The 11101-nt window shown below is 42.2% G+C and overlaps 1 protein-coding gene across 3 annotated transcripts in view; it reads right to left on the bottom strand.

Annotated features, from left to right (window-relative positions):
• Positions 1 to 11101, bottom strand: part of LOC148213643 (LHFPL tetraspan subfamily member 7 protein-like) — a 98336-nt gene that overhangs the window by 9458 nt on the left and 77777 nt on the right. Inside the window, exons 3-4 of one of the 3 annotated variants that reach the window (XR_015794206.1) lie at positions 6912 to 7744; positions 5092 to 5232 (exon numbers count right to left, since the gene is read on the bottom strand). The exons of 1 other annotated variant lie outside the window; for it this stretch is intronic. Coding sequence is in view for 1 of the 2 variants with exons in the window: in XM_088131291.1 (XP_087987417.1) it covers positions 7518 to 7744 (227 nt within the window). In the remaining variant the exon portion in view is untranslated. Of the gene's footprint in view, positions 1 to 5091; positions 7745 to 11101 lie in introns of those variants that run through there. One more of the 3 variants, XM_088131291.1, reaches the window with a different exon arrangement.

Raw genomic sequence — 11101 nt, 5'->3', positions numbered from 1 at the left:
TTATCTACACAGATGCTGGGCTCTTATCGTCAGGTGGGAAAACAAGGGTGGGAGGTGGAGATATTAATAAATCTGTACATTATAAAATCTCCCGTAAAACCATTAACAGTACCGTGACCATATTTTCTTTGAAAAATAAAGGGCAAAACTGAAAAACGGGCAAATCTGAAAGAGGGTTATAAGGATAAAACATTTTAATTATGTTTCTAACTTTGCTTTACAAAGGAAAATTCAAGAGCAAAACCAAGAAAAACTTTACAAAAATGCATAACCTAATAAAAATATCTAAAATCAAACGGTATATGTCAATTTATTTTAAAAAGACCACTCAATTTCCATGTTTTTCACATGAATGTGAAAGACGGTGCATGAAGCGGTACCATTTGTACGGTAAAATTTAAATGACCAAAATAAAGAACAAGTGAGTTTTTGAAAAATAAATAAATCTAAAGGTTCTGAAATAAAGAACTGTCCTTTATAATAAAGGACATATGGTCACTGTAATTAACAGTCAAAATGAAGTTTTAAAATCACTTCAGTTTACTGACCACCTACTGCAATTTTACTACTGGAAACAGCTGAAGCGCTGGCAGTATCAAGAAAGGCACAAATTTTTGAGAGCGCAAAAGTTTTGCTATCCCCAAAGATAGCACCAAGGGTTGTTAAGAGAATGACAGCATCTACTGGAACCATATATAGGATATCATAGAACAGTTTCATATCTTCATTCTTTTTTATAGTCTTTTATAAAATAAAACTGCTAGGTTGGTCCCCAAATCAGCTCTACCAGAACCCAATTTAATATAAATGTGCTGCCTTTAGAATCTGTATGGTTGCTTATTTGAAAGCAGTCGTAACAAAAAGAATCCTGCTGTTCTCTTGAATGAATTAAGTACTACTAAAATCAATATTAATTCAATATTATTAGCCATTCTCTTTCTTCTTGTAGAACCTGAATATGAGACTTTGCTGGAATAATGGAAAAATGAAAGCATGCTTTGCTGACAATTACTTGCTTTATTATAATACAGTGTTGGCAAATCAGAAAATTCAAATTTCAAGCCATCAGAAATAGTTGTTCAACGAGTCAAACACAAGGGAGGGGAGAGTGGTTAATATTCTAAAAAGAGGAGGCACTGTGACAAAAATACAGAAACCACAGTAATGGAAAATACAACTTTTTGTTACACATAAAATTATTTACATATATTTATATTTATACACATATTTAGAAGACTTGAACCTGAACCAGTAATTTTTGCTTTTTTAAAAAAGAGGAAAAAAATTATATTATGCACATTTTAATTTGCAGATTTCTTAAATTCCTCAGTATGAGCAATTATACGATCAAGTTTATGTGCAACGTTTACAATCTAAATCTCCAAGGATGCCTTGTATCTCCCTAAATCAAAGATCCCCGTTTCGTCAAGATTGGGTGGGCTTAGATCTCACAGAAGCATTTGTTTTTCTCACAACCCCAGTAGCTGCCATCATACCACTTGGGAATTACTAAAGGGGATCAGTTGAGTGAGGTATGTGCAGGCGCGGCTCTGCGCATGGCTTTGAACATCTGGAGAGGCAGGAAGTACACGAGGCAGCTGTATTTCCTGACCCTGACTTATTTTTCTAAACATCTAGGCTGTTTTGGTGACTATCACGAGAACAAAGGGTTGGATGCAAAGATTCTCCTCCTCCATTCTTTCAGAGAACTGGATTTCTACGCCCAAAATACACTTTCTGTGGAAAAAACATCGGCAGACAACTGATTTCGTGCATCTTTTTACAGGGGATGAAAATGCGTATCCGGTTTTTAATCTATCCAAGGAGCAAAGACCTGCAGAAACCACTTTAACATGACAGTTCCTTAGGTGTTGACTTGTTTTAACAAACTGCCCTTGCTTTTTTAAAAAAAGGGTTTTAAAATAATATAAAAAATACAAAATGGAAGCATTGTTCTATATTTTCCAATATATATTTTCAAGTGCGGGGAAGAGGGAAGCACTTTTGACATCAGGATTACGTCTGAGTTCTAGAAACCGCTATAAACATGAAAGGGGGCTGTTGCCGCGGAACCTTATGTGAATTCTTAAAAACAAACCACAAACCGCTCTGATTATGTGCGTTCGGAAGAAACATCATGTACGGCACCAAAATCCACTCACCTAACTTGATTTCCAATTTCTGAAAAAAAAAGGACTTATCTCATGCATACCAACAATCACTTTTCTAGTGAAACACTAAAGTGAACAATTGTAAACATTACAGAAACTGGGTTTTTTTTTTAGAAACATACACAGAGAGAGAGAGAAATACAAATACATCTTTACAACACTGTACATTTTCACTGGCTGATGAAGATTTTGACTTAATGTTCACTATTGATCCCACTGGGTATACGTGTTTATTGTTAAAAGGCACAGGTTGGTTAAGAAAGAAAGCATTCTGCAACTATCCATTTATTTCATCTTCTACTATCTCCCTCTGTTCCTCCTCTTCATCATTAACAGTTTGCTTTTCCAATATTCCTTGCCTTCTGAAAGAGGTTTTAGGAAATTTCCAAAATGCTGCAATCGTTCACAGTATGGTCAGCACTGGTCATCTACATCAGCTCTAGGGACCACCTGCCTGCACGGAGCTTAAGAAGCAAACGAGCCTGCAAATTCTGCTTCTCAAGGAAGTCACACTTTTCCAAGTTTCACGAGCAATAAGGATGAATGAGAAGCTTCCACAATTTTCCCACCCTGGAAATGAACTCCATTTAAGACCCATGTCCCATAATATCTCCTGGATCGAATGGGCGGGAGATTTAGATGTTCGGTTTGTGGAAGCTGAATCCACCAGGATTGATCGGCTGGTCCTTGAACAACAAGGAAGCCGCTTGCCTGCTACGTCTCACGGGAGATATTGTTTGGAGCAGGACTGTGCGCTGCGCTGATTGGTTCACTTCTATGAAAACCAACTTTTATGAAAATATTTTTCCACCCTTCTTGAAGGACTACGTACAGGGATGACTGGCTGCATCTGATAACAATAATGAAGGTTCCCCACTACCAGTTCAAACAAGTCCTTGGCACATAATATGAAAGGGCACACCAAGCACATTTCTGAACATCTGTTCCAGGACAGTCCCATATCTGGGGTGGGGGTTGATAACAATTTCAAGACTGTCCACAGGGCTCATTTTAAAAAACTCAAAATCACAGCCGTGTGATCATAAAAAACAGCCAGAGCCTTGACCGCACCATCCGGGCCAACACCTTGACTTTTTCAACCATGCCCTGAAGACGCCCGTGTGCAATTTTAAACGATGTGATTTTTTTTTAATCTAGTTGAGCCACTGAAGTTGCATGTTATTTCTAACAGAAACAACACAGCGTCACACGCACACAGGGCCATGATCGTAGAAGGGTAACACTGACAGTGAATTGCCAATAAATGTTAATAAGCAAGCAACTAACCGCCGATAGTTGTCCAACTCCTATGTTTCTGTCCTTCCCTTCACCAAACTGCAAGCCAAAACATTTCACGAAAGAGTCTTAATCTTTGTACAACTGACGCAGATCAACCACCATCTTCTGTGAATTCATAAACCAGGGATATTTGGCTTAGTTACTGACAAATGATACACACCAGAAGCGTTATAAATAGAGAAGGGAATCCAGATAGGGACCCTGTTCATTTAAGGCAAAGGGTATGTTTTTACAGTAGTTGCCCAGGCAGGAAATGGTATTCTTGCAGTTCTAAAAGACTTTTCTTCCCAAGGTCAGACCTAGATTTGGCACAACACCCTTAATGCAGAAACTCCCATTTGCCGATCATGCTAAGCTTTACCTCGTGGGGCCAACACAACCTCAATGAAGCTTTCCTGGATCAACCCCACTGGAAGGCTCCTTTGATTGAGATGGGCGATAGTAAGAGACTCTGGCAAGTCGGATTGTGCTGGACTTCCTCCCCCTTCTTATACTCCTGTGAATCAGGGAGGGGTCTGCCTGAGCCCCTTCCAGATGTTATCTGGATGTTCTGGACTTAAATGTTCCAGCCCCTGTTGCCTGGATCATTGTTCCTGCATATTTCCATCAAGGTCATCTTCCTGACTCTACACCAGTGTTTCTCAACCTCAGCTACCTGAAGACGTGTGGACTTCAACTCCCAGAATTCCCCAGCCAGCATAGCATAGCTGGCTGGGGAATTCTGGGAGCTGAAGTCCACACGTCTTCAAGCTGCCAAGGTTGAGAAACACTGCTCTACAGTCTTCAAGACGCTGGTTTTGAAGCCAGAATTTCTTGTTCTCTTGGATCCCTAATGCTTCAAAATGTGATCTGGATGTTCTGGACTCAAACAATGCTTCAGCCCCTTTTGCCTAGGTAATAGTTCCTATATAACTCCATCAAGGTCATCTTCCTTCTCCCTACAGGTTGTGTACGTATGGGTAATTTAGCACACTTTGTGAAGCCAACCTATTTGATTAGTTTAAAGATGGGTGTCTTGTGCCTATGTACAAAGGGGGTTAATTCAGTAACCAAGGTCAGTGCATTTTGGAATGATAAACACCAAACCTTGGGTACCCCTACAAAATGTGATCCTATTCTTACCTGAATTGCAAAAGGCTGGACAGTGCTTGTACTGGATACTGACTGTGCTTGTACAATTCTCTACAAAGACAGTTTGCCCTAGTCCAGTGTTTCTCAGCCTTGGATAGATATGTGGACCTCAACTCCCAGAATTCCCCAGCCAGTCTGCTGACTGGGAATTCTGGGAGTTGAAGTCCACATTTCTCAGGGTCACCAAGGTTAAGAAACACTGCCCTATATTCTCCCTTTCAGATTGACATCCTTGTGATCTCCAGACAGCTTCTGGCATTTCCACATGGATTTTTAACTTCTTTAGTCCTGAAACATGTATGTCCTAAGACAGAGACGGAACAGTCTTAACTCCAGTATGCAGAAGGCCAAGAGCAAGTCCAAATTTTCTTTATTATAAATAAATAAAAGTGAATAACGACTGCTTAAAGAAAGCCAAAGAAGATTGCACTGTTTTGTTTTTAGAGGCTCCGATGCCTGTATTCATCAGCTAAATGAATTTTCTTCTTTAAAGTAAAATAAAATCATACATACTCTGGCCTTCCTCAACCTGTTGCCTTCTCCAAATGTGTTGGATTAAGATGGCAATATAGCAAAGCTTTTTCGCTGAAAGACGATCCAGTGTTACAGTTGTTCTGGCCGCTCTACGGTGCTGCAAACACAGAAGTCCATTATTCCAATACAGCATTCTCCAGTCCAATTCCCTCTAGATGTGTTGGGACCACGATTCCCAGAATTCCCAGCTAGCCGTCCTACTATCATGCTGTTTAGGGAACTCTGGCAGTGGTGGTTCCAATTCACCCAGGTGGCCTCAGGGTGGGGAAAGAGAAACCTGCCCCAAAATTGTTATAATAAAAACTATAAGGACAGCCTGCATGGATCAGACCAATGGCCTCTACAGTCCACACTTCTTTTTAAGAAAATGCCCACCCAGATGTTGCCAACAGCTGCAATTTCTGACACTCTCCCAGATGCCGAGGCAAAATGGAGAGGGCAGTAGTCCATGAACAGAATGTAAAGGAAGCAGCTTTCTCACGATGCTCAAAGAAAGACTAGAGAAGCTAGTCTTTTAAAGCTAGAGAAGGCTAGCGGTCTTTTAAAAGTCATAAAGAAGAGGGACATTTGGCTATTGTCCCCTGAAACCTTACGAAAGCCCCATCCTCTTTCCCCCCTAGCCATCTCAGGAACAGCCATGCAGTGTCATCTGACATGAAAAAATGTGGCCTTTGACCGCAGTCTAAACTGTTCCAACATATTAGGACCACAATTTCTTTCTCTGTCTGTCTCTCTGATTTATCCTGAAAATGACCTAAAGCGGGGCTTTAAATCAGCCTTACTCCACGGGTCCTGCCAAAGGCGTTGGGATGGCACCTTCAGAATGCTTGCCACAGGGAAATGCCATAGATTACTGCAAGGCACTCCATGTGGGGCAACTCTCAGTATTAGCCTGGCAGCCACAATTAGCACTGCATCTTTATTTATGTATTTATTTACTAGAGGTATAAGGTTGCCCAACTCCAACAATGTAACTCAGGCTGCTACGTGGGTGCAACCAGATCTGCACCGGTGGTCCATCTGATTCTACATCCAATTCAAAATACTGCCATTTGCATTTAAAACTCGTAACAATTCAAGACCAGAGTTCTCTAAAAGCGCAACTTTAAAGCTCGGCTCTGGGTTGTGGCTGGCAGGGCCTTTGCTGGGGTAGCCCCTGACTTGTGAAATGACCTCTTTTTCTGTGATTCACCAGCTTTCGACACAACTGTGTTGACACATCACTTAAACACCCCCTTTTCATTTTAACCTTCCCCAGTCTTTAATTGTGCCTAATGCTTGCCTTTGTATGGATTGTTTTTATAACTACTCTAAACCCCTTTGAGATTTTTGAAAGAAGAGGTATATAAATACCCTAAAAACAGAGTAAGACACAGACCCACATTCAGTAGCCCAGACTGAGGAAGAATGCTTTCAAGTAGTGTTTTTCAAATTTGGCAACTTTAAGATGGGTGGATTTCAACTCCCAGAATTCCCCAGCCAGCATGCTGGCTGGGGAATTCTGGGAGTTGGAAATCCACCCATCTTAAAGTTGCCAAGTTTGAAAAAACACTGGTTTAAACCCTACTGCGAATCTTGCCAACTTCTCCTGAAACTCCTGAATACTAGCCATGTGTTTTTCAATAGACAATCTGTAAAAGATCTAAAATTAAAATTTAAAAAATTACTTTGGACTATTGAAAAAGAATGCCCTTTTCAGTCCTGGCATGCACTGATTTAGCCAAGAAAAAAGTGGGTGGGGGGTGATCTTTTATTTGCAGCAGAATTGACTCTTACATCTATAGGTAGCCCATGAACTGGATTCACACAACAGACAAGGCAAAACTGAGCTGGTCATCTGCAGTTTTGTACTGTGGGAGGACCCAGCCTTTGTCTGACCCTGTTGTCTGGATGAGGCCGTCACACTATTCCAGAAGGTGGTTTCTTAGACTGAGCACTGCAAATAAGCAGAGCCAGCAATGTGCTGTATTAATTTGGGCAACTCAACCCACAGAATGGGACTCTTGGGTTTAAAACAAGCTGGTTCAAAAAGAAGAAGTTCAGATATTGAACATTAAGATATAAAAATCAGAGTTGAAGCCTTAAAAAAAAGATTATTTGAGATGCAAAAGAAACAGGGAGGTAGATATTGAGGATAAAACCGGATTTCTTTCTTTCGGAAGCATTCAGCCATGATAAATGTTCGAGGCAACGGATCCAGAGCTTGACAATCTTATTGCAGAATCAGAGAGCTGATCATCAACGCACTTTGGGTCTACTTGGAGTGATTCTAGCCGTCGTCTTCTTTTCTTCTTTGCTCAAAGCTAAAAGGAAGCGCTCGGATACTTTGCTGTCCACTGATTTCCAACAAGAACATCTGATTGTTAAAATATGGGTGAAACACTACAAAATCGTGGGTATCGGGGTGGGGTAAGGATGCTCTTTCGGTGCGTATTTTGCAAAAAAGGGCAAAAAAACGGACAGCATGACCCCAACTATTGCCAACATGTAGCCCCACCCCAGTTGGCAACTCCCTGCATAGTAAATGCTTGAATCCTCGCAGTGTCTCCTGACGGCGGAAGAGCCGAGTCCGAATGGATACACCAGCAGGCCGAACCCCATGATGAACACTAGGCAAAGAAGAAGAAGAAGAGGAGAAAGAGTTAACATTTCAAAGCGTTCCTTCGGGGAAGTTCCAGGGGGACATCCGTATTCTGCTAAAAGGAGTGGGCCATCCGATCCTGTGCAAGAGGGCACCTGGGCAGACACTTCCGGCAAGAAATCATCGTGACAGGGAGGGTCATGGTTTTTAGAAGACCCCATTCTGTTCCTGCTCCAGGTTCTCCATTTCACCCACCACAACCATGAGTTATACTGGTTTTGGAATGAGGGCTTCTCCTTATAAATTTTTTTACAGAACTTTGGCAAACCTTGGGATTCCCCATTGCAGGCCGATATGCCCCCAAGTGGATTCAGACTAATACTACAGGTAGACCTTGCTTAGAGACTGCCTTGGACAGTGACCGTTCAAAGTTACAACAGTGATGAAAAAGTAACTGTGCAACTGATGCCCGCATTTACAACCTTTGCAATGTCTCTCCCTCATTCATGTGTTCACCATTACAGCCAATATGTGCTGTCCTGTGCCTGACCCTTTTTTTTCCACCCCTCGCAGAGCGGAGAGATTGCCTAAACAAGTGGTCTTTTCCTGAGCTGCTTTTCTCCGCAGTGTAGTAAATCCCTAAAAAATGCTAGGCAAGTTAACAAGCTCGGCTGTGACCATAATTAGCCCACTTGCAGATGCTGCCTGTAACTGACAAGACTTTAATCACTTTCACACCTTCAGCTTTTGTCTGTCTCCTAAGTGGCTGGGGACTGGGAACTACAAGCACCCGAGGCAAACAGCCAGCACTAGTGCATTCCTTTTGATGCGTATTCCCCATTTGTGTGCCTGCTTACTCTCTTGTAATCCTGTCCTCTCCAATGAATGTAAATACAAACATTAATTCCCTTCTTGCTAATTATCCCAGCGCCATAATAAGCATTCCCAAGGGTGGGGGAGTGGGGAAAAGGGAAAGCCGAAGTAAAATTGTAAGCACAGATATGGTCACCTGATTTTCTGCTTAGTGACCAAGTTGCTGGTCCCAGTTGTGGTCACTAAACGAGGACTACCTGAATTAAGATAAGAGTTTTGTAGAGACACGGACAGAGATCACATGCCTTATAATGCCATGTTTTCTGTGTGGGCTGGATTTACACAAGATGTATAATGGGCTGTGAGAATAACCTTGAGGAACAGGAGGAAGAGCCACAACCAAGACACAATCAGATAAACAAAATTTGAATCCAAGGCAGGAACGTAACCTGAGAAAGCATTTCAGACTTGACCCTCCCTAGTTCTCACAAAGGGAAGGAAGGGGAAGCGCATTCAGACTTGCAGGATTCTGTTACTGTAACCTTATAATCAAGTAGTATTAGCGTGCTTGACTTTGGTTTCCTAATCTGGTCTACCTCAAAGGGCTGACAGGACACCACTAAGCTGCAAAACATGGCTTTCTATTACAGTGGTAATCCAGGGTGTGCACACATGCCCAGTACGCAATTTGTGCCCCTCAAGAGACTGTACTGCTGAAATCTGGAAGCCACAGGGCTGAATTTGGGTGGTGGGGTATTGCAATGGTCCCAAACACGTTTCCATTCTTAACAACCCCCCAAAACACAAAGAAAAGGCAAACAGTTTTACTGCATCCCTTCCAACTCCAGCCACCCTCTTGCAGGCATCTGGATGGTCAGGAAGGGGTCATGAACCTCACATATCCCTATCCCAGAAATATCCCTCCAGTTTATAACTGACATTATTTTGTGTCTTCAGTATATAGGGGTGTCTGCAGGACAGGGGTCAAAAAAGGCAAGATGAAGGCCACAACCAAGCAATCCAAGCCCCGCCCCCTTCGCATGGCCATGGCAACACACTTTGATCAGTAACTTGCTACTGGCCAACCTGACTTTCTTGACGCTCCCCTCTGGACACCCCTGCCCTTTATAAAAAGGAAACCGTGAGAATGGCGGAATTAGATCTGTCCAGACTTGAAATAAGCAAATACGGGTAGTCCTCGCTTAACGACCACTTGTTCAGTGACTGTTCGAAGTTACGACGGAGAAGCCAGGCCAGGGAGAAGAGCCAGAAGGAAACTGCAAAACGAGCCAGCGGAAAGGAAAACGCAGCCCTAGTCCAAGTCCTTTGGGGGCACAACAGTGAAGACAAGTGATTGGCATTCCTAAGTCTGTGCGGAAGATAAGTATGTGCGGGAGGAGGCAGGAACTGGCAGCGAAGCATTTTGTGTTATAAGCAAAATAGCTGAGGTGTAAGTCATTTAGTTAAGTTCTAAATATTAAGCTAAGTAGGTATGTGAATACATATTGACGCTCGGTCACAGTAGATAGATGTACCTTTGCATAAACACTCATACACATAAAGCAGTGTTTCTCAACCCTGGCCACTTGAAGATGAGTGGACTTCAACTCCCAGAATTCCCCAGCCAGCATGGCTGGCTGGGGAATTCTGGGAGTTGAAGTCCACCCATCTTCAAGTGGCCAGGGTTAAGAAACACTCACATAAAGTCTTGTAAATACACTTAGATAACAATAAACAGCAAACATGTAGCTGAGTGTGTGTGTCTGGTTTCTATCCTATTCATTCCCAACCTCTGACGCCGTTTTAATATGACCTCCAGCAATTCGGAGGTCTTATCAAACTCCACTGAATCACTCTTAGCTTAGGGTAGTCAATTATTAAGGGTGAAAAGAGATGTTTTAGACACGCTGCTAACAAAAATTTAATAGGCTTCCATCAATACAGCTGTTAGCTGGGTAACGGCACTGAAAAAAAAACCAGCTGGAGAATCCTGTGTTGCTCGCTTCAATGGCTCCTTTGCCTTCCATGTGATAAAAATGTTCCCCCACATTTTTTTGGGGGGGAATCAAAATTCTATTACTGGCAAAATGTTGCCCTGTGTTTCTGGCGGACTGTTAGAGAACCAATTTCCAGGGAAGTCGTAAGTGACAATGTTCTTTCTAGGGATTGCACGTTGCTATTCTACTAGAATGCAGAAGTGAGGAATGAAATGAAATCCGAGGAACATCTTGGAACAGCCCTTCAAGGAAAAGGGGGCAGCCCCTGGACCAGAAGGGGTGTTGACACCCTTCTGCCACTAGGACTCCATCAAGTAGGTCAAACACCAGTTCCCAAAACTGGTGTTATAGCATGGCTATAAGCTATCCCTGGGTTAAGAATGCCCAGGTTACGGACGATCCACAGTTAAGAACAGAGCCTACTGTAGCAAAATTTGAGTTAAATACACAGTGTTTTGAGTCAAATACCCAATGGTTTGCATCTATTACACAATACCACTGATACAGTATTACACAATAATACTGTTCTGGCTTATGTACAGATTCGATGTACATAATACTGTTCTGGCTTAAGG

The sequence above is a fragment of the Python bivittatus genome, unplaced genomic scaffold (genome assembly GCF_059951505.1).
Source record: "Python bivittatus isolate LINGU-HERP-01145 unplaced genomic scaffold, Pbiv_v1 ctg000940_np1212, whole genome shotgun sequence".
Lineage (NCBI taxonomy): Eukaryota > Metazoa > Chordata > Lepidosauria > Squamata > Pythonidae > Python > Python bivittatus.
This window is presented reverse-complemented; position numbering and strand designations above follow the sequence as displayed.